The sequence below is a fragment of the Gymnoscopelus microlampas genome (genome assembly GCF_963454915.1).
Source record: "Gymnoscopelus microlampas genome assembly, chromosome: 13".
Taxonomy (NCBI): Eukaryota; Metazoa; Chordata; class Actinopteri; order Myctophiformes; family Myctophidae; genus Gymnoscopelus; species Gymnoscopelus microlampas.
The window spans coordinates 21,614,336-21,639,233 of record NC_139950.1 but is presented as its reverse complement, the minus strand read 5'-3'; the positions used below and the strand labels follow the sequence as shown (position 1 = coordinate 21,639,233).

The window sequence follows — 24,898 nt, the reverse complement described above, 5'->3', positions numbered from 1 at the left end:
TGCATGGATGATCCTTTTAAATGTCAAAGAAAAACATAACCTCTTATTTGGGTTCAGGTATTATGAGGTTTACTCAAGATGCCAAAGGTGAAACATTAAAACGATCGATGTAATAACAATGTCTTCAAAACAATCTTCAAACAGTCTAACTCAGAACAACGACTTTAAAGGTCTGTGACGTCTGTGCTTGCTGCGACAGCATCATGTTCCATTTAGCATTGATATCTTAACCCGTCCAATCCGGCAAAGCATCTACAAATGTCTTCTAATTCCTAACAGTTTTCGGAAAAGTGAAAACCGTATATGATGCTATAATATCAGTGGTTCTCAAACTTTTTCATGTCAATGACCCCCAAAATGATATGCATTTGGTCACGGACCCCCATCTCAAAATATTTTGTTCCAGGGACCCCAGAAGCAAAGATTTGAGTTACAAATGTTCGCTTTAAAAATATATCTATTCAGATTTGCAAACATTTTCATGATAAAAAAAAAAGAAAAAAATCAATTGGTGAACCTATATTAAAATTGTCTTGTGGGTGGACGTTGGGTGGACGGTGGACGGCACAAACATAACATTCATATGAAGACCGTTCTGGCGTGCAGAGTTATATCATATTTCTGGTTTCACTGATGTCACACTCTGACATCGCTCTGTGATATCACAAGTCGGCGTGCGCATCACCGTCGTGGGACACAGGTATAAAGACAGGAACAGACATCTCCATAGGCCTATTTGGGCACAATGACAATAGTGACGCAGACAGACGGGTAAAACGGGTACTCTGACAAAACCTCCGACAGACTCGGCGGGGCAACGTAGGTATGAGGGCTGCGTAGCTGGCCGAACCTCTAGTACTGTATATGGGCATAAAAGTGACACAGGTGGACAGAAAAAAAGAGGAAATATTCAAGTAAAGAAAAATGACAGTACTTAAAAGGAGAAGCTCACCCAAGAAATTACTTATTTTCTATCAATTACACACCCCATGAATTATTTTGTTTTTGTCACATTCCTAAGGTCGGAGACTCAATGGAGAATGTTTTCCACCGGTCATCTAATTATTGGCTTAGGAATGCAACAAAAACAAATAAATCCCCATGAATTCAAGGCTTGGGGTGTGTAATTGATAGAAAATAAGTATTTTTTTACAGTAAATGTACACTTGGTTACTTTCCACCACTGCAGATAGACAAACAAACAGCTGTAGCTCAGGCGTTAGAGATTTAAAGACAATGTCATAATCCTTCAGGGATCAGGAATCTACCGTGTTGAAAGGACATGCATGGGCGACAGCCTAGAGGACTGGGACGGACATGTGGGACCTACACAGAGAGGGAGGACACGTGAAATCTGAAAATAAGTGTAAATGTATGAGCATGTGTAAATTTCTCCTCGGTAGTAAAGCTTCTTTAGTAATATTTTGCCATTAATTATGAATACTAAGATGATGTAATTTTCATGAGACGTTCCGTATTAATCACCATCCCAGTCTTTGCTCCCGGCAGAGTGTTGGGTGTGGAGGGGGAGGGGTGTCAAGAACACAGATGCTGCCGAAATGTTCAACTGGCAATACAAGGACCTGAGGTTTAGATTGCTCTGGCATCGTGATTAACCGCTAACAGATGCTTGGCGCTCAGACGTTCTGACTTTGTGTAATTAAAGCAGCATCATGTCTCGTTTGGGATGACTACTACAGCCAACAACTAGGTTAAGGTATTCATAGTACAGATATTCCTATTCATAGTGCAGACACTACTAAACTGTGGTAGCAGCGCAGATTTGGTAAGGATCAGACAAAATTGGACAAAACCAAGAACCCTAAAACATAAAAAGAAAAAGAAACAAGATGTCCTGTTACTTATCCTATTAATTTAAGAGTTATTGAACTAATACTACTGCTAGAATTATGATCAAAAATCTCAAACAATTGCAAAGAAACCCCTCTAAAATAATATTAATGTAGTTCTCAAGGAAATGAATTAAACAGCCTTCAGTAGTGTTAATTGCAATACCACCAAGGACTATAGATCAGCCGAGCACTGATACATTCCTTTGTAAGTCAAGGGCCATCATTGAGACATCTCATGCTTCATGCTTACTTTTCTCTGGGCTCCCCAAAGAGGCCACACTGTACCTAAATGGGGGAGAGACTCATGTCATAATCAATATACTAGGCTGGTGATACTGTCGCACTGCTATTTGAAAGGGATGTATTGACCTGGGATGGGATGGTTTCAGCACTGTGGAGGAGCCAAAGTGCTATCCTAACCCATTCAATCCGGGAACGCATCTGTGTCATTTTAGATTTTAGCCATAAAATCACCATCATTTTATACTTTAGCTATTCTGCAAAAAATAGCAGAAGTACAAGCTCATAGCGCGGCACCGTGTGACACACTACAAGCTTGTAGATCTGCTATTTTTGAAAAATCAACATTTGTGCAAATCTTTGAATATATATATATTTTCGAGAAAAGTTTCGAGAACCACTGATATAGCAACATAGTTTTTTTCAAAAAAATGTTAGGATTTACACCCCATCTCAAAAGATTTTGTTCCAGGGACCTCCAGAAGCAATGTTTGAGTTACAAATGTTCGCTTTAAAAAATAATGTACAAAGATTTGCAAAAATGTTAACTATAGCGCAGCACAGAGTGCCGCGCTATGAGCTTGTATATCTGCTATTTTTGAATAGCCAAAGACATCTAAAATGACAGAGATGCGTTCCCAGATTGAATGGGCTAAAGGAGAGGGCGGGGGGCAACTCAATACCAGACAGTAATGTCTGTGGAGAACATTTGATATGCAATACAACCTAAAACTACAGAGCAGTGGGAGACTGTTTGCCACGCAGAGTGTTCCAGAGGCACCTGCCACCAGCCGGATACGAACATTAAACATTCCAGCTACTTGTTAACTTATTTCATTTCTTATTTGTCTACGAGCTTCTGACTGATCGTCCTATTAAATAGGGAGCCTTGCATTCAAATGAGCGGAGCCCATGTCATTAAAATGAAAGAGAACATTGTAATAATAGTCGTTGGTGTCACCATATGTAGCGTTTCAAGTTTTCACATCCTAAACTGATAGGGTGCTGGCTCTGTCTTCTGTATATTATACTGCATCTGGTGATACTTCATACAGGTCTCAATAATACACTCTCTCAATATGTCTGCAGCTGCTTTTATCTGGATCAAACAGACATAATGTGCAAATACACTTAACTTTATGTCTGTAGTAATAGTAAAGGAATGTCTTTGTGAGACAATGTTTCAAGGATGTCAGATATACCAAACACAAACATCAGAAACAAACAATACTATAGTTTTGACTACAATCAAATCAATGTCATGCCTGATTACTAAACTAAAACGCTCATGGGTATGGTATACAAATTATGTGTATAGGTGATGGCTCCAAAATCTACAACCATAGTTAGCAGAACTCAGGTCCATGAGTGGAAGTGATCATTATGGTAGCCTTTACTAAGTAATAATAGTGCTTTATCATTGTCTCCGCCAGGCCGAAAGGCATGGCGAGAGAGTATGTTTTACCCTCCGTCCGTCCGTCCGTCCGTCCGTCCGTCCGTCCGTCCGTCCGTGTGTGTGTGTGTGTCCGTCCTTCTGTCTGTTAACAGCTAATCTCTGCCACCGTTGGCCCTGTCGCTGTGAAACTGCACACACACACTCCCTGGATGCCACAGCAGAACCTCTGCCCCACATTTTTCAGATTAGCCTGTCATAGCGCCACCATGAGGCCGACCTTTGCAAAACAATTTTTTTGCTATTACTCCTACAGATTTTGTCCAAAAAACACGCAAATCTGTACACAGTATCTCTATAGCCATGTGATCAACACGGATCTGTCTGATTTTCCATATTCCATCCTGATTGGCTAAAATTGTCTTCCAAAGTATGCAGGATTGGTTCATTTGGAACAAAATGCCTCAAATCATGCACGCAGCATGCGATTTCAGTGAAATTTTCCACAGACATTCCCACTTGGCCCAGGAAGAAATGCCACTTGAAAACGTTCACATCAGCCTCATGGTGGCGCTATAACAGGCCAATTCACGTTTTTAGCTATAACTGCACCGATCTGCGTCAAACTTTGCACGCACACTCCCTAGAGGCCAAGGAAAAATCTTTGCCCTGCATTTTTCACATATGCCTTTTAGAGCGCCACCAGGAGGCTGAGTTTTGTAAAAACACATTTTTTGCCCTTACTCCTTCAGATTCTGTCCAAAAATCACGCATCGGTACACAGTATCTCTATAGTCATGTGATCATGATGGATTTGTCCGATATTTCATATTCCATCCTACTTGGCTAACATTGGCTTCCAAAGTTTGCAGGATGGATCCCTTTTGAACAAAATTCCTCAAATCATGAACGCAGTGTGCCATTTCCGTGAAATTTTACACACACATTCCCACTAGGCCGAGGAAGAGATGCCACACTTTTCATATTGGCATGTTATAGCGCCACCAGCAGGTCTAATTTAGCAAACCACATTTTTGGAACAAAATGCCTCACATCATGAATGCAGAGTCCGATTGTCGTGCAAGGCCTAAGAAGAAATGGCACCCATTTCACATTGGCCTATTATAGCGCCACCAGGAGGCCAGAATAATCTACCTGACCTGGCGGAGACTTGTGCTCCGAAGAGCACTTTTTCTAGTTTGAACTGTATCCTGCCTCATGTGAAGGAATCCCACACTAGCCAGAAACAGCATTTCTCTTAAATATTAGGCACTTGATATAATATTCTCTATATTATATTTAAACCAGTGTATTATAGCTCAAAAACACCCTTTATTATATTCTGCACAGCACAAAGGCTTGAAGGATTATAGTTTTGCACAGAGAATTTCACCTTAGTGAGTTTAATTGGAAAAGCTGGCATGAGGCCCAACATACAGAAGAATAACCATATCAGCGCAGATATTGACAAATTGTGTTTTCTATGAATAATTTATCATATCAAAGTAGAAGTAGAATACAGCTGAAATCTATTAAAGATTTAAGTTGTTGATATAAAACAGCTTAACTATAAGACTTTTTTTTACTGATCTCTGCCTGTAGTCTTCTTTTTTGAATATTGAATTCCCTTATGTTTATCAATTATTACACAAGACAGTTTATTTCAGATATTGATGTCAGGATACCATTTCATTAAATAGTATATATATGCCAAGTATGCAGCATGCTTGGTGGGTTTTGTGGGTTTGGTGGGCTGTGGCTGGTGGCATAACATTGAATCTGAAGAACAGAGAGCCTTACAAAAGCATACACAGTGTCATTTCTGCATCTTTAATGATGACATTAGGAGAGTTATGTGACACCCGATACACATGTGTGACATTCGATCTGGTGAAACTAGGATCATAGCAAAGACTGGCCAATAAAAAGAAAAGCCCTTTGCTTTACAGCAAGCGGTTTCTCCCACATGACTGTTGAATATTTCATTGTATTCAGTAGTATGCCATGATGGGCTGTAGTTGAAGACATACTACTGGAAAACACTGGGCTCTCTGAAGACTGCGCTACACATCACTCTCTGTAGACCTGAGACAATTTTGCAAGTGACCACCACCACCACCATTTTGTTTCATGAGGGCTCTGGGCCAAAGCGATGCTCGTGAACCATCCTGAGCCTGGCCTTGCATGGATCTTCTTTGATCTCTATTGATGAGACTCTCATTACAAGATTACTAGGTGGCAGTGGGGGGGGAAAGCTCACATGTTCTTTTGAACTTGTGATTAGTACCAGAGGGAGGATGCTCTGCACGTGCCTGACTCAGCTCCAAAGTGCTGAAGATGCAGTGGCTCTGTCCGTCTCACACATAAGCAGCCAAGTCCAAGTCTTTGCTCTGGTCTTCTGAAGCTAACTAACCAGCCTCCAGTAAGGCGACATCTCATATAAATAAGGATATAAACCAGTTATGTAAACAAACGATTATGCAGCCTCAAAGGCTCGGCCGGTCTTCGGATTACTCCATGTAGATTTAAAAGGATCCCTGGCTAATGAGGCAAATACACCTTAATACATTCTAATTGGCCTCTATAACTAATATAAAAAATTAAAAATACCTTAAATATTTTATTTATGTTATATTTATGTAAATAGTTCATCTTTTACTCAAGCGGGACAACTCCCGTCGCAAGTTGATGATGACATTTGTCCACGTGTGGTCCAGCCCTAAGGAATGTTATTAGCATGTCTTAATAAAGAAAAAAAACGTAATACTTCCTACGGTTACTATGAGCATCAAAACTATATTTTAAATACATTTTATTAGCACATGCATTCCATACATTCCATAGGATTGGACCACACACGAACAAATGACATCAACTTGCGCCGGGCGTTGTCCCTCTATTTATTTATCTTATAAATAAATAGAATATTTAAGGTGTTGTTAATTTTAATTATAGAGGGCAATTATAATGTATTAAGGCATATTTTGCATATTAGCCAGGGATCCTTTTAAGGACTATAAGATTTGCATGTCAATAACACGGTCCAGAGTTGAATGTGACAAATGAAGACCTACCGTCGCTGCAAGTAGTTCAATAAAAAAGGAAAGAAAACAAAACACTAATGTACATTAAACAATTAAGTCTGATTTAAAAAATATCCAAAATAGCTGATCTACAAGCTCCCAATGCATCACAACACATTGTGAACTTGTAGATCTGCTCTTGAAGAATTATTTTACAATTTTAAAAATCTTTTGTCCAAAATTGGTATGCTAATCTAGGTTGAAATTAAAAGACTGTATATGACCAACGTGTTTACTTAAATGAAGCCAGGACTGGGGAGATGGGAGATGGGAGTTTACATTCACAGGGAAGACTTACTTTGTAATTCTACTGTGGAATTCAGGATGAACAGCTTCTTGACATAAGCAAGAACACAGTGCATGAATAGTCAAGGGAAAACGAGATAAAAGTGTATACACGTACACGACTGAACTGACTTGGTGTGCTTATCGAATAATAAACCGTGGATCAAAACAGATCCCTAGGTTTTCAGAACATTGTGGAGATGGCACAATGTGGGAGCTGGGGTGTATGTACAGTAGAAGCACTGAACGTCTAACACAGCTTAATTGAAGGCTCACTAAATAGAAACTCATGAATACTCATGAGCGCTACAGGGCCCTTCATATTCTTCTGAATGCATGGATCCCAATAGGGGGCCCACGGCCCAGGTGCGGCCCACAGGGAGACAATTGTGTAGCTAAAATATCTGTTCTACAAGCTCACAATGCATTGCATCACAACACCTTGTGAACTTGTATATCTGCTCTTTCTGCACGCCCACAGGAATTTAAGTGTGTTTTATACATAATGAACCAATGAAAAGTATTACCAAGAGCTTGTGTGTAAATAATAACTACACTGCATGCATTGGAACACAGGTTATTCTTTTTTCATTTCCTGAAAAGTAACGCTTTTGGACAGGTTTCTACCCAAAAGCGACAAATGACATTTGAAAACAACCAGTGAGGCATGTGATTCATATCCTTTCTTCCCTGCTACCCAGTTACTAGAGTTGCCAATCACATCAGACTGCGCTTGAACTGCTGGTGTTTGTAAGAAGATCAATAGAGGGCACAGATCAGAGATGTGTGCATCCATCACAAAACTTTTATTGGGTATCTCAGCATCGGTCAATGGAAACAATTGATTTTTCTTCTTACCTGCGCCGTCAGGCCAATTATTTTAGCATCTGCATCCTGAATGATTATATTCCTCAGACAGGATCTGTTTTCCATAAGTTTGCACAAGAAGCATTTCTGCCTTCCGTAGTGCCATCTATCCACTGATCATTTTTTAATTGTGCACTTTTTGTATATTTGACTTTGTGTATTTGATTTGACTGTGCCTTCCTGTTATTTGACTTGTTCTGTGTTCCTTTCTTCTCTATTCTCTCTTTCCTCATACTAAATCGTCCTGTAACTGCAATGTTGAGGGGAAAAAAGAATTTCACCCACTCTTCTACACCGGTAATCATGTTATAAGACATTAAAGTTGATTCTGAGACTCAAATGGACAGGGAAATCGGGCTGGTAATCATGTTTCCCCATGTCTAATCATGTGTGTAGGTCACCCTCTCAGAGATAACCACACATCTGCCTCTCTTCATTTTACACTATTACCTTTTCACACACTTTGCAATTAAGTCTTCTCTCAACCCATGAGCAATCCATGCCGTTTTTGCTCATCCTCCCCCTCTTCCCTCTATCAGCCAGATTTATTAGCTTAGCACTCTGTCAGATTAAAAAACAGAGTCTGTAACATTTCTTTAAGGTACCCTTATAAATTAAATCATATGGTACTGCCTAGCTTTTTCAAGAAGCCAACTATTAAAAGTTTTGCCTTCAATGCCGGTGCCAAATGACTGCTGGCAGAGCGTTGTGCATTGTCAGCAGTCCATATGACTAACAGCAATACACACACAGTTTGCCAGCTTTATTCAAGTATGCAGCACAAACTAAATCGACTGAATTGATACTGATTTATCCATGACAATGACATTCACGTGTCTGGGCATATGCATTCAAACATCAGCTGTAAATTTCAGTAAGGCATGAAACTGCACAAACTTTATAGTATAATCTTCACAAACAAGGAGCTGCACTGCTGAGTAGGGAAAGGGAGATGGTTAAATTGGACCTCTACACGACGATGGCACTATAGGTCGCCATAGGCAACTGTCAGGTTGTCAAGATGCTGAGAGCGTGCACAGGAAGCGAGAGGGAACACACTCCAGAAGATAATACTGCACCACAGCATGGGGGACCCTCACATAACGTTGTGCACACTATAGCGTCCAAAAAACACTGAAAACTTCTGAGGTTACCATGGCAATGTGTGTGTATGTTGTTGTGCTGTGTTTGTGCCGTGTCGCAACGCTGCCACAGCATCTACTAGACCATGTATACTGTCTTCTTATCTAACCGAGTTCAGGCATCATATGCATGCTATCATTTATTGTTTTCACCAGAAACCCTGCTTTGGCGGCCAGCATAATAGTTTTTCAATATGAGGGAATGCATTGCATTATTAAATATTTAAAGATTCACCAGTTCAAATGCAACGCTTGAGATCCCATGAATTCAACAGCCAAACATAAAAAGTTTGCATAAACATGCAAACTTTCATTAAAACATTTTAATTCCTTGGTCAGCGAAGCCGCTAAACACTGCTGACAGATTAGTGTAAACAAACTCCAATAAACAAAATGGGTGTATATATAGTCCCACAGTGATTCCCAATTCCAACCATTTTGTCATAGTCCAGTGTTGGCTCATGTGCCTCACCATTTTGTGAACTATTTAAGGTCTGTTTTCCGCTCTTTGTTTTGATTCCTTTGCGGCCGGTGTCTCCTCAGCCATGAATTCTACCAAACCATCCACAGCAACCGTGTCAGGCGGCCACGTGTCATGTATGTTTGACATATCAGAGTTCCTTACGCAGGGAGATTCAGTTCAACATGGACAATCTAGCTGCGCTGATAACAGATGCCATATGATCCCTAGGAAATATATGGCTTGAGCAGTTGGCCAATCAGTGTTTGTTTATCGATCAATAATAATATTAATCAACTTTATCACCCCCTTGCATTCCCTTTTATCACTCCCCTCACCCATGAAAAATAATTGCTGGGTAAAAAATATACATACTGTACATGTGCACAGAATGGGCTGACCTAATTAATTCAATGTGATTCATGGTATTCGTGGTATACTAAACTGTCCATGTTCTATTATCCCACCGGCCAGACACAAAGAGAGATTGTCTTGCCTGCATCGTGTCTGGCCAATATCAGTGTTAAATTACGCCTGTAAAAACAGCAATGGGTTCACTGGACATCCTAGCCTATAGGGTCATTATGACCACCTCAGGGAAGAAGCCCTATGAAACCAGGCCAACTGCTACAACACCACTGAAGGTAATGTTATGGAAGGGCTTGATCATTATCGTCACCACTGGCCCATCACCATCATTGCTTCTCTGTGTCCCTGCATACACCCTTCCTCCCGCTGGATCCACACACCACAGGGCGTTGACACATTCTGGTAGAGAAATAGATCTTGCTCCAGGGTTAAAGTGCCACATTAACCTTTCGACAGGCCACAGAGTGATGCATCAAGGAGCTATATTGAGTGGAGCAGGGCAGAGGTGGTGGGAGGAAAGGGTTTCAGAAGAGTGACAGGAGGAAGTGATGAAGCATGCCATGGTAAACTGCTTGCAGTGAAAAGGCACTTACGTAACCACACAACAAGCCCTATTTCAAAAATAGTGAATATAACTCACATCACGACACGTTGAGCTTGTGGATCAGCTGTTTACGCCGTTTTGGAAATATTCTGAAAACTTTCACCTATAATGACATCGCCAAAATAGGGACGCCAGGTTGAAAGTGGTTAAAGCAGATAGATAATTAAATGTGGTTGTGTGTGATACCAAATTTTTAAGATGTATTTTAAGAGTGAGGAAATGGATGCAGTGGCCTAGTTATCTCTCCTCAGTAGCTCTGTTTTGGGGCAACGGTAGGACACTTTGTGTTCTGGCCCAGATACACCTGACTTCTATTAGCCCTCGCAAGTATTTAGGACAAGCCCTCCTGTTGTATATCGTCATTGTCAGGCAGAAACCTTGTATCTCCATCTCCATATTTCAACTATTAATATTTTTTTAAATTGATGCCCTACTTCGTTGAGCAAGAGTGCCGTGCAAAAGTAGTGAAAATAGCCGATCTATAAGCTTACAATGAGTCGAGACTCGTGATGTGACGACGCGTTGTGAGCTTGTAAATCAGCTATTTTTGCTATTTCAGAAAAGTATTGAAGAGAGAAAGTGGTTAAGTGTGTCTGTCTATGAGTTTTATAGATACTGAACCAATGAAAAGTATTAACAAGACTAAAGAGCTTGTGACTATAACTACATCCATTGGAACACAGGTCCTTTTTTCTATTTCATTAAAAGTAACGGTTTTGGACACACGACACGACAAGGTTTCTGCCCGACAGCAACAACATATGGGTTTGCTTTTTGGGTATGCACTTTAATTTGGCCCAACTGAAAACACCAACATGATTACCAACTTCTGGCTGCCAGACTAGCCATTTAATCAAAACAACTGAAACCTTTGGCCACCTGCATGAGGCTGCTGTATTTTTACACCCCTATGATCCGAGTAGTGGAGGTGGATGGTTTGCTGTGCGCTCCCTGGGGGACCAATGGGCAGCTTGAAGGGTGGAGCCACTGTCAGCTTTGATGGTGTCACATAGCACAGGCCATTCAGTGGGTATTTCAAGAATGAGAGTCAAGAATGCGTGCGTGCGTGTGAGTGAATGCGTGCGACGTGCGTGTGTCCGGGCACGTGCCACCACACAGCAAGTGTGACGAGCCCTCTGGCACTGCAAATGAGCTCAGTTGTACCAGAGGTAGTGTGGTGGCGGGTGGTATATGATATTCAGACATCAAAGGGCCAGGCCAAATGACGCCCATCCTGTCCTGTCTTCTGCACTGGTGTGGTGAACAAAGTCACCTTTCCTTTGACCTAATTCTTTTAGAGATACGAATAACCTCTAGAAGACAATATTCAATCTTAGGCTGGCCATAATAAAATGAAAGTGAATTCACATCATGTCACTGGAAAACGTTCAAACCTTCCATTGTGACACGATTTATCTCGGATTAAATACATTATAGTCAACTAATAATAATGGGATGTTATCAACTACTTTAAATAGCCTATTAAGTATAATATAAATGGGCAACTCATAAGTAGTTGTCACATACCCATCCTTTATTTGCCATGGGTGAGTGGAATGGTAGAAGAACCGAGAGGGTGATAAGCTTGTGCTGATTGGATAGCTCTGTGGTCCCTCGGGATTACAAAGCAACTGACCAATCAGCATAAATAAATTGCCACCGCAGGCTGAACTGCCAACACGAGTCGAGTGACCTCAATGCTTAAGGATCTCATCATGTCAAACAGTAATAAACATGGTTGCAGGCAGCAACTTGTATTTTGATCCAAATCTCCCAACACTGTAAGAAAATCCCAGAGGGACTTAGTAACCATTCCTTAGTAGTTCCTTGTTGACAGTAATGTTTGTCACAAAGTGTTGATCAAAAGCCGTTTTCTCATTGTTTTTGTGAATAAATATGAACAACAACAAAAAGTCGAGGACTTGAAATATCTCAGTGCTTGGACTGCTTCAATGGAAACGGTTCAAATCCGCCACGGTGCAGCATCTACACCAGTTTTATAAGGCGTGAAAATGCCTTTAGGCGTCCAATTCATCTCAATGTCAGAGACAAGGAGACACAGACCAACCAACAAAGATCTTACTATCACCAACAGACTGAGACTTTAACTCAACCAGACACATCATCTGACTTACACAGGAGAGAAACCCCACATCTGTAACCAGTGTGAGAAGAGTTTTCAAGTACAAATTAAGTTTCCTGAACACACAACAGCGTGTCCTGTCCACAATGGAGCAAAACCTTTCCACTGCAAGCAATGTAACAAGAGTTTCTATCAGTCAGGTCACCTGAACAGACACCAGCGTGTCCACAGCTGGAGAAAAGCCTTTCTATTGTAAACAATGTGAGAAGCGTTTCAGTCACTTTGATGCCCTGGAGAAGCACCAGCGTATCCACACTGGAGAAAAACCTTTCCACTGTAAACAGCATGACAAAAGTTATCAGTGTGTTAAGTAACCTGAGGACACACCAGCATGTCCACACTGGAGAAAGACCTTTCTACTATAAACAGTGTGATAAGAGTTTAAAACAAATTAGGTAGGCTGAGGAGACACCAGCGTATTCCACACTGGAGAAACAGTGTGACAAGAGTTTCAGTCGGTTACATATTCTGAAGATGCATCAGCGTATTCACACTGGAGAAAAACCTTTCATCTGTAAACTGTGTACCAACTACCAAGACTTTCAGTGGTTATAAATTATATAATATAAAAGGAACATCAGTGTCTCCACACTCCACAACTTTGATCGCCCAACTCGGGTCCTCAGTGCTACACACAGATTCCATGCCTTTATAGAGACCGAATACTCAGTGAGGATCCTATGATACTACCAGGGAGCCAGTCTATGAAGTCAGTATTATGGAATCTCCATATATGGGGATTTGTGGATTTATATAGATATTTTTGGAGAACCGCTGATCTAACCGACTTCTCACCAGGGAGTTGATCGGATACAACGGGTATTGCATAACCGAGGGGCGTGTGTTACCAATGGGCATTGCCCTAGTTCACACCAAATCAAACTTAATCTTTATTCATACCGGAGAAGTCTCATTGATCTATTGTACGAGAGAGCCCTGTGTAGAGAGCCATGTGTAGTTATAAATAACATTTAAAACAGCCGTGGTTGACCAACGTGCTGTACAAGTTAAATGAACAAAGCAATACAGCAGAAGCAAAGGCAAATAAGAACATTATGCCAGTGAATGTCAAAGGAAAAAAGCAATGGAGTAACAGCGACAATAAGCAGCAGTAGGCCAATAATAAATGTAAGTGAAGGTCAGGTGGAAGAATGTACCATATATATATACACACAGTATAGTATAGTATATAATAATAAAAATGGGGCTCTGATAGCCTAGCGCAGTGGTTCTCAACTTGTGGGTCGGGACCCCCAGGGGGGTCCCCAGATGACAGTGAAGTGACAATTAAAAAAAAGAGAGAAAAAGACAAGAAAGAAAGACAATTACTGCATCAAAATGAATCAACAAACTAGCCTACTATAAAAACTGGTCAAACATTGGCTAAATTGTCAACTAATATAAGAGAGAGGCAAAAATTGTGAATATAGCCTATCTACAAGCTCTCAACGCCTCGCGTTACGGGCCGTTGTGAGCTTGTAGCTCTGCTATTTTCACAATATTGTTATCTGTGGAACTGAGTCAAACTAAATGTAATGCCTCAACCCCTACAATTCCATGTGCTTGTCAGGGTGGGGGGTACCCAGCTCAAATATGATTGTTTTGGGTGTCGCGGCCTGAGAACCACTGGCCTAGCACAGTGATATTCAACTGGTGGCCCGCGGGCCAAATCTGGCCCCAGTGGAGCTTTCTTGTGGCCGCTGGAACATATTTCATTTCCAATGTAAAATTTAATGTAAAGATTTTTTATTAGATGGTTGGTTGTACAGGACGACTCTAACCTGAAGCTTAATGGTTGATCAACCATTAACAGATAAGAATAAAATGTAACATATCCACTGTGATAGACATTGTGATAGACATAATGATACAATGGAGGAATGTTAATGACTCACTCAGGATCCCAAATGAACACCTACTGCATTTGCAGTCAAGACACTGCTACAGGAACCCAAAAGCGCGTAAATGTAATGTTTGGCGAGTCATCCGTAAGTCATCCCTAAGAAAATCACTTGGTTTAAAGTGTTAAAGTAGCTCACTTCATATGTACTTAAGAAAAGCATCTGGTGTTAAAATGTATTAAGGATCAAAAGTAAAAGTACATTGTACTGATTGTACTGATTGCACGGTTTGACACAGACACTTTTTGTTTGTGAGGACACTAATTTTTCACCATGTAGCATCGCTGCATTTCAGTGGCATATCAACATAAAAGAGCACAACACAGGAATTTTGAATGCAGTTCATCCATCACAAACCATCCATTTATAACCATTTCAGAGTTTTGAGATTGGATGTTGTTAATTACACCAAAGAAATGATTCTCCTTCAGCATCATTAGCTTGTATGTGTTAGTAGTTGTGGGTGGATTTTGTCCATCTTCTCCAACTTCATCCACTTCAAAACACATCATAAGAGCTTGTGCTCTTCTCTCCATCTTCTCCATCTTCATTCATACGGACATGTAAACTCTTCACCTTGCCAGCCTGCCTACAATACAATTCTCAAAAAGATGCTTCCATGCCAGGGACCCGTGCACAGAACACACTGAAATATCTACATCTTATTTTCTTGATATCAAGATCTAAGCCTGTGCACTATAAAGGACTGACACAGAAATGATCCTATCAAACATCGAAATGCATGAATGCAGTATGAAGCAGGCTCTAATAAGTTACCATAATGAACATATTTCCATTATGTAGGAAAATATAAAGGGAGGTTATACATGCATGCACGCACACAAACACACACACACACAAATATATATATATATATATATATATATATATATATTATTATTTTTAAGTGGTTTCAGCCGGCTGGAGAAAAATGACAGGATGAGGTTCTCTCACTGTCTCTGAGGACTTCACTTTGAACACTCACATGCACACACATGTACTTTGCATGCATGCAACACACAAATACAGTACACATCACACTCATATGGGTATTAATCAGGGAATTTACAACTAGCATTTACATACATTTACAATATTACCTAGAGTTTATATGTGGAATTTGTGAAATGGCTCCTGTTGATTCAATTATCTGGGATCAACGTACATCTTCATTCTTTCCCTTTCACCCGTCTTGATCTGTTTCTCAGCTCACTGTGATCGTGCTTACAGTTTCACACGGGTTTCCCAAGGGAATTGGCTAAGCGGGGGTTTTCTTGTCCCTCTGCCAAGTAGCTATCACACATATGACATCCAACTACATCCAGCGCTTCATTAAGCTACACTTGTGCAAGGTTTACATTTATTTATATAATGTATATACTATACGCACACACACACACACACACACACACACACACACACACACACACACACACACACACGCACACGCACACGCACACGCACACGCACACACACACGCACACACACACGTGTTCTATGTTGAGGAGTAAGTTTACTGTGTTGCCAAACACAAATTGAAATTATACTTCTACTGAGAGTGCAGTGTCTGATTCACTGCATGCGTCTGTTATGAAACCCAAACGATGACTTGTAATGTAAGGGTTTATGACAGACAGTGAAGCACAGTCTGTTCCGTCCCTGAGAGAAGGAGGAAGGACATAAAATATACTGCCACAAAAAAATGAAAGAGTAAGCAGGTGTGAGAGCATCCACACTGGGCTTATGACAACCTTCTGGGCCCACATCAGTTGCATTCCATGTGTCCTAATCCTTCCTCCCAGCAAGGGGCAGCGCACTAGGCTTGGGCAGCATCTCCTTTTTCATACCTTCCTGACATTTCACCCTGATAGGCTGCTATACGTATGATGGTATTTGTGTTATAAAAATCAGTGGTGGAAGAAGCACTCGAGTAAATGTAGTAGTACCAAAATGTAGAAATATTCTGTCACAAGTTAAAGTTCTGTATTCAATATTTTACTTGAGTAGAAGTACAAAAGTATTGGCACCAAAATATACAAAAAGTAAAAGTACTCATATGCAGAATGTGAGTGGTGGTGACAGAATGGCAGTTGAGCAAAATTATGCGGTTATAAAATAATTCTTCAGAAGAAAAGTCTTCTGAAGATCAAGTTAGGTTATATGTGGCAAAATGTTCACGATTCCAAAAGTGAATCTGGAAATCATACTTTGGGATTTCTAAATATCCTATACTGTACTACCTTGATACCGCCCAAGCCTATGACATACACATATAACCACACACAAACAGAATAACACACATGCACAAGCACGTGTACACACACACAGTCACAGACACAAGCAAGCAAGCGACCTTTCCTCTCTGTTTTCATCTCAGCACCCAGCTGAGTTGATCTCCTTGATGACACCTTTGCTCTGACACAAGCACTGCTACAACTGTCATCTTCTCAGCATTACCAGAAGCAAACAAGGTTACACGGATTGGAGAGGCAGACTAAAAGTGTATTCCAGAGAGTGTCACTTGCCTTTCAGAGGGGCTGTACTCTACACGAGTACACAGAGCAGCTAAAGGGATTTGTTCCAAAAAATTTGACGCCAACTGACTGCAAAATGATTTATAATTCAAAATTCAACCAAAAGTAAATACATTTAAAAAGAAATAATATTTTTGAGAGACTGCAGTTGTTATGTCATTGGTTGGAAAAAAAATCAAATTGCATCATATATTAAACTAGAGTTTCGGGGGGCTACGCCCCCCTCAACCCCAGCCGCGCACGGGGCCCAGCCGTGTGTATATTGGGGGACCCAAATCGCCGGAGTGAAACTGTGGAAATTTTTTTTTGAAAAAGGAAAAAATTTGAAGAAATAATATTTGTTATGTTTCAGGGGGTCCACAGGGGGTCCGCGGACCCCCTGATGGTCCACTGACCCCCTGTGGAGTGTTGGGACGCGCGGGGACACCCCTGGAACATTGCGGACCATTTCGGGTTTTTTTTTTTTTTCATGAAGGTGGTTGCTTGTTTCTGGCGCAGGCTGTGCAAACCTGCCAACCCAGCGCATGCTGCCGCACGTTTAAGTGGCGTAGCGTCATGAGGGTCAGTGGGGCCGTGGCTCGGTCAGTGAAGACCCTGTAGTGCGGATGATATGTGGCATAGAGGGGCAGATTGTAAATCCACAGAGGAAACATCCGTGGGCTACGATTGGTTGAGCGATGTGTGCGGTCGCCCTGCGGCCCCTCCTCCTCCACCAATGTGCAGTATTGAGAGCCCTGACGTCACAACAATTGGAGCGATGGGCACTGCACTGTGGTTGGTTAGGGTACACCTAGGGCCCAGGTAGAACCCAGTTAAAGCCTGCATGGGCAAACCCAGTTAGGACCCGCCTTGGTCCCACATAAACATGGCTAGTTGGGGCCCACCTAAGGGCCAGGTAGAAGCTACTTATAGCCTGCATGGGCATCGCAGTTGGGACTGAAGTGGATGCCGCTGACATTGCTGACATGGGGTCCATATGGTTTAGCCCACCTTGAAACCATATGGGAACTACGCTGGCATGCTGGCTGTAATGCAAACGCTGCATCATACCTGCAGTGTGTAGTTTGATGTTGTGTGTGTAGCAGATATACCTGCAGTGTGTAGATCAATGTCCATAGGAAAGTCAATGCCCAGCAGTGTTTTTTTTACCCAGCAGAGTTTCTAGTGTCTCTGTGTCTCTCTGGAAGAGGTTGCACATGAACTCTGCAGCCGCACTGAGGCGCTCCAACACAAACACTCTGACATTAAGCTGCTTCACACAACAAACATCAGCACCACGCTGCTGTTTGTCCAAAAGACACAATATCTGCTCTCCCACCAACGTCATGTGTTCATTTATCGACAGCCGTACAGACTCCTTTTGACACATTTTACGTCGTTTATCCAGCTCTCACTGACTCTCCACATCGGGCTGTTATTTTGCTGCGATCAAGTCAACGATGTGAGAGATTAGCTATCACAGACGGACGGACAGGGGGTGAAACATAGTGTTGCGCCATGCCTTTCGGCCTGGCGGAGACAATAAAAAACCGAAAGTAAAGGAAATGGCCATTTCTGCAACAGAAGTAGTCAATAAACTATGCTATGAAAACATGGGCCACATTGGCAAAGAATGTAAGAAAGAGGCAATCATGTAGAAAATAGCCGATCTCCAAGCTTACAAAGCCTCTGAACGTGAGGCGTTTCGAGCTTGTAGATCGGCTATTTTCACAATATTTACTTGTGGAACGGAGTCAAACAGAATGGGGGGGTCCCAGATCAAGTACGGGGGGGGGGGGGGCGGCGTGAAAGGGTTGATAAACACTGCTGTAATCGGAGCGAAATTATCTGAAATGACTACATGACCATAATGCAGCCTAACATCTGTTGCACGGGGCGGTCCTGCCATTACGTTAGTTACTGTAGTTGCTGTGGAGCGACATAGTTCTCCAGAAGACACACACAAACATACACCATCTACAATGGACGAACTGAGCAGCAATATAGACATTCACCACACGAACGTGCATTGTTGACAAAGTGATTGCACAGCCGCTGCAGGCATGACAACCAGGTTAGCGTTAGCGACATGGCAGCTATCACAGCGCCCTGTCCGTCGTGCTGCAACTGCCTGTGATGGCTACAGCAGTAACAGCAAGCTGTCTGCGATGCCATTGTCTGGAGACTGCTCTTAGCGTGACACGACCAATGAGAGTGAGCGCTGTAGTTGTTGCTAAGATACGGTGGCGTCTCTGGCCCATAGCTTGTAGATCTCTCACACATGATTGGCGTAGGCTGCGTTGCCAGGTCTGACTTTGTGTCTAAGCAATGGTCGGCTGATTTTGGCGCGCCTTTGGGCTCGTTTGCATTGTGCGCACGGCAGCGCTTGTTTAGCGTACGTCAGCGCGACGTGGCAACGGACGTGGCAACGTGAAAGGTGATTGGCTGGTGAAAAGAAACACCCGACGTTACACCAGAAATGGTGCCTGGAGAAAATGGTGACCAAAAAAAAAGTTTGGAAAAAAAGGAAAAAAACCCCGCAGCGGCTGCGTGCAGTTGTGGTGATGAGGTCGTGCGCACGGTAAACGGTACGAAGCTGCCTCCCCTTCCGTTTTGTCCGACATTTGGTGAGTAGAATTAATTATGTTGCGCGGTGGAAAAGGTGTATTGAGCAGTGAGATGTCCCCTACGCGAGGCGTAAATTCAGCGCGGCCGGCGTGGCGAGTCAGTTGGCGACATGTGGTCTGGCGGTGCGTTGTTTAGTCGATAACAGAGCTGTGGGGTGTGGACACCGAGGGTGCGGAAGTTGGTCGCCATTTATATAGTTAGATAATATATATGAACTATAAATAATTCCAAATTGGTTTACATGAGAAATTGTACATTTGAGAAGAGCAAAACACTCTATGATAGTGCTCCAGAACTTAAACTGCAACCTCCCTCAGGGATCAGATGACACGGCACTATGACCACGATATTATCACCCACATATTGCATTACTTGTATGGGTGCTTATGGTAGTCCTCAGCAGATGGAAGCCAGTAGCTGCAGGCAGACGTAGAGCTCAGTTGAATACAGGGAGGGAAAGAAATTGAGAGCCAAGAGCAAAGATGAAAGAAAGTGAGGGACTCTGTATTCCGTTTGTGCATTCAGCCATCTCCCTCTGTGTCTGTCTTTATCCTTGACCAAATCTGCTCTCAGCATCCCTACAGTACGATACTTAGCATTACCTTGCAGGCATTCGCATGTACAAGTGCTTGAGCATGCAAAGTGCATGACAGCAAGCATGCCAACGAACAGACACAGGCACACAGACAACCAATGCTTTGTCTGTAAAATATGAGGTAACCAATGTATGCTGCATGAGCACGCTCAATTAAGACACTGGCATTTTTCAATTCTGCACTGGCCACAACACTGTGGTGATTCACTCTGAAATGTGCTCTTGCCGTTTCAAGTTCAGAGGAGGTCTGGTAAAAGAAAAGAGTGCTCCATTTGTCTTCAGGGCTTGGCCCATAGTTAGGCTATATACCTATAGGTCTGCATCCAATGTGTTGACATGGTTGTGGTCGAGTAAAGCTCATGTGAGGTGGCATGGTTCTGGATGCGTCCCGCTGCCACAGTCATAGTCATTACATCATTGCATTCAACAACAACAACACCATCATCATGGGTGTCATCATGAAGCCTTTCATCCAGGCCACAATGGTTGGCAGTTTCCAAAATTCACCTGCAAATCCCTCACACAATGTCTAGTTACCTCCTGGTAAAGTAGTAGAGTAAGATACAAAATAGAATAAGAATCTATGTGTTCTTTGAATTCAACTCGTAGCTACCGCTAATTCGCCTCCCTGGACAATGTTAACCACTTTCAACCTGCATCAAAAATACAATAGAATTGAATTATTTCAACAATAGCGATATATTATGCAGCATTGTGAGCTTGTAGATCAGCTATTTCTATGCAATACTAAGTATAAAAAGGGCATTAGTGGTTAAGAGTGTTGTTGGAAAAAGCAGCATGCTGCTGATGCACAGGAAGGATGTGCCCGTGAATCAATTCCCTGGCCTTTTCTGCTAATCGTACAATCTGCTACAAAGAAACCTTTTGGCAGCCATGCATGGACACTGACCTGACCACTTGATTGTGTTTGCAGCCTTTCGGGCCAAATGCTGCTCTAATATTACTGCCTAATGTAGGCCATATGCTGTTTTCCAAGAAGCCAAAGAGATACTATTTCCTAGAGACCTGTCAGGCGAGAGCCATCAACAGTCTGCAACAAACAGGCTCAGCATCCACAATGCAGTACACAATAGTGTGCCGAGCTTCTGTTATCACCGCTGGAGCAGCGCTTCAAAAATATGCAGCGGCTATGAGAAGAAGAGGCTCCCTTACACAGCAAGAGAGCACTAAAGCTAGTGTAACAGCTGCAAGGTGTTCAGTGTGACCCGCGAAGAGAAAATTACCTGAACATTGAAAAGTCTGTGTGAGTCATATATCCCCCCCAACTACTTTGCACCTTATTTTATTATACACTTTATTATATCACTGCATTCTTTACTATAGGACTGCAGTTCTGTGCTGCCTTAGTTACAATAATGATAGAGCAACTCAATCAAATGACACCTTGGCTTGCACCCAAGAACATGATGGCCACCATTAATATATGCACCAAACTGTTATAATGGTGGTCATAAGGACGAGTCCTGGACCATAATGATAATGATGATCAAATGCATCAACTCTTGGCAAGGCAGGGAAAGAGAGATGCAGACAAGTTTAGGCTGATTATTAGGGTCTCGCCGACTCTCACAGATCATGCACAAGTGGCACTTGCATCGTATCTCTGATATGAGGTTATGAAAATTACCCTGAAAATAGACATAAAGGAGAAACATAATGAAGATGATATGGCCGCCTTCTTCTCACTCAGCATGGGTATAGGATAGAAATAAGCCATCTCAGCCTTGAGCAATTCAGCCCCATGGTTCAAGGTTTCTCCATTAATCAGTACAAGTGGTAAGAAACCAGAAGGCCTCGCCTAGAGCATCTCTGTGCCTGAATGCACTCACTCCCTGGCTACTAAGCTTTCCTTCTGATAATGACTGCTAGGAGGATAAAAGCAGACTGCATAAAACCTGAGAGGCAACTCCTTGCTGCTGTCCCCCCCCCCCCAGAATGTATCAGGAATAATTAGTTGCGCTGCAGGACACTTTGTTTAGACGTCAAGACATCCATAAACTGCCTAAATAGGTCACCCTTGTCAATAGATGTTGGCCTACGCATGTGTGCTACATACAGTAGCCTAGGCATTGACATATGGACACATAGTGCACTCACTCACTGACTCTCACACACACACACACACACACACACACACACACACACACACACACACACACACACACACACACACACACACACACACACACACACACACACACACACACACACACACACAATAGATCACAACTCTGCTGTGAGCTGACCTCATTCACTGATGTCTGTAAGTGTCATCATCTGTCATTTAAAATAACTCAAGAAACTTGAGAAAGAAGTAATTTTACCTAGATAAGGTGCTGTAAGCGTTTTGTTTTAACAAAACAATACGCTTATTGTTAAAAAGTTAAAGCTCTATATTCTGATTGTAATCATTGCTATAAAGTTTTTGTTCAGTATCAGTAACAGGAAGTCTCCCTGTCTCTCCAATAAATCGAAAATACATTTTCAGGTGGGTCACCAATAATGATATTATATATTTAATCAGAGAGAACTCCACAAATACCATTTATTAGCGTGTGTTCCAGTTCCAATTTTGTCTATCCGGTATCCTGTATGAGTTTTCTCTCCTGGTTGGATGAAATTGATATCCTGACCAGAACATGTGTTTTCTGCTTATTAAAGAGCTGGAGATCCGGGAAGACCCCTGTTACCGAACACTCTCTATGGTTGTTAAGAGAATAGAGCTATTACACTCATTGTAATTAAAAACAAAACAATAATCACTTACACCACCCTTAAAGAACATTTTGAATCAGTGCCAAGAATATTTCGTATAGCCTACAATAGGATTATTTCCCATACAATGATAGCTATCAATGAATGAATTATTACTGCCCTGCATGGCACTAATCTTTCCTTAATTATGCAATTAGGCAACTCAATGTCTTCAATGGCACATATTAAAGAGCTCAAGCAATCATCCATGCATTCTCCATGTCTGTGCTCCCCGCTATTTGTTCTATTAATATCTGTAATATGGCTGAAATCACTGCATTCTACGTGTGTGTGTGTGTGTGTGTGTGTGTGTGTGTGTGTGTGTGTGTGTGTGTGTGTGTGTGTGTGTGTGTGTGTGTGTGTTTTTCCCAGGGTTTCCCAAATGATGGATAGTTAACCAAATGGACCCTTATGGGTCTGTAACTCTGAGAGTGTACAAATGGAACCATGGTTCCATTTGTACACTCTCAGAGTTAAATTAACATGTTAAATTAACATTGATTTTACAATATAAATTGGGGTCCCAGAGATAGAAATGTTATTAAATGGGGGGTCCGTAGCCTAATGCATGTCAAACTGGGGGTCCTTGGAATTAAAATGGTTGAGAATCACTGCTAGAGCCATAAAAATCTTCTCATATGTGGATCATATCTGGCATATTTTTTCAAATGGGGGTCCGCGGGCTGACAAGTGTCAATTTGGGGGTCCTTGACATGAAAAGGTTTGAGAACCACTGAGCTAAGGGGTCCTTGGCCTGAAAAAACGTTGCAGAGTGTCTATTCAGTAGAAAGTTGAGCGCCACACCCCCGAGCTCTGCCTAGACATAACAAGCTGTGAGGCTAATGGTTTATTCAGCCATCAGCCTGAACTCCCCTGGTCAGAACAGCTAGTCATTATTTGCTCCATTCTCTCGCTTATATGAACTTGTACAACTCAGACAGTGGAAGTCATAATGTTGTGGAAATGGTCATTCTGTGGTGATCACTGCGCAGTGGTGGATAGTAACTAAGTACATTTACTCAAGTACTGTACTATAGTATAGTTTTGAGGTATTTTTCTACTTCTACTGCACTACATCTCGGGAGCAAATATTGTACTCATTACTCCACTACAATTATTTGAAAACTTTAGTTACAAGTTACTTAATAGATGTTGATTATTATTACAAAACATACATTAGCCACTCCAGCCCTGCTATTTAAAAAATATATATTTTTGTTTTCGTTGTTGAAAACTTGAAATAGACATTTTGCATAATGACTAATGAGTACTTTTACTTTTGGTACATTTTGATACCAATACTTTTGTACTTTTACTCAAGTACAGTTTTAATTCCAGACTTTTACTTGTAACGGGGTATTCCTATATTGCAATATTGCTACTTTTACTTAAGTAAAAAAATGTGAGTACTTTTTCCACCACTGCAACTCACAAAACAGTTGAAGTCATAATGTTGTGATTTTGGTCATCGCGTGATCAATCTGCGCATCAAACATCTCCATTTGCCTATAATTTATAGTATTTACTTACCATCTTCCTTCTCGTCGAACACGGGTCTCTTTGAAGAACTGTTCGAGCCCATCCTCTTCTTCCACTTGCTCCATTGAAACATCGATGCGAGCTCAGATTGCATTCCTTTTCCCCTTGGAAGGAAAAAAACTACAGCGGTGTGTTCTGTGTGGCTGGACTGGATGGACACGTTGATCAAACGTTGATCAGATACATCGCGTTGTCAATTATTCTCCTCTCATTTTACGCACCGTACGACGCGAGAAGAACCCGTAATGTTACACCAACTACCGGATATTTTTGGGGATAACAAAAAGCTGTTTTTAGATAAAGAGAGATCGGGGGAGAGAGAGAGAGAGAGAGGTAGAAAGACACTCGGTGGTGATTTCTCTTCTTCCGTAATAACCAGCCAACCAAGTGACTTATGTTGTCGGAGCGGTCGGAGCTGAGTGTGACAGTTGTTTGCCAGAGACTCACACTGTCGTGCATGTCAAGATCCAAGACCAGAGGAGAGCCCAGGATCACACGATCATATCAT

At 41.8% G+C, this 24,898-nt stretch overlaps 1 protein-coding gene across 1 annotated transcript in view; it reads right to left on the bottom strand.

Annotated features, from left to right (window-relative positions):
- Window positions 1–24,898, bottom strand: part of stk32c (serine/threonine kinase 32C) — a 93,139-nt gene extending 68,241 nt beyond the window's left edge. The window contains exon 1 of the mRNA XM_084075356.1: window positions 24,382–24,898. Within this exon, the coding sequence (XP_083931482.1) occupies window positions 24,382–24,484 (103 nt within the window). The 5' untranslated portion in view covers window positions 24,485–24,898. The remainder of the gene's footprint in view (window positions 1–24,381) is intronic.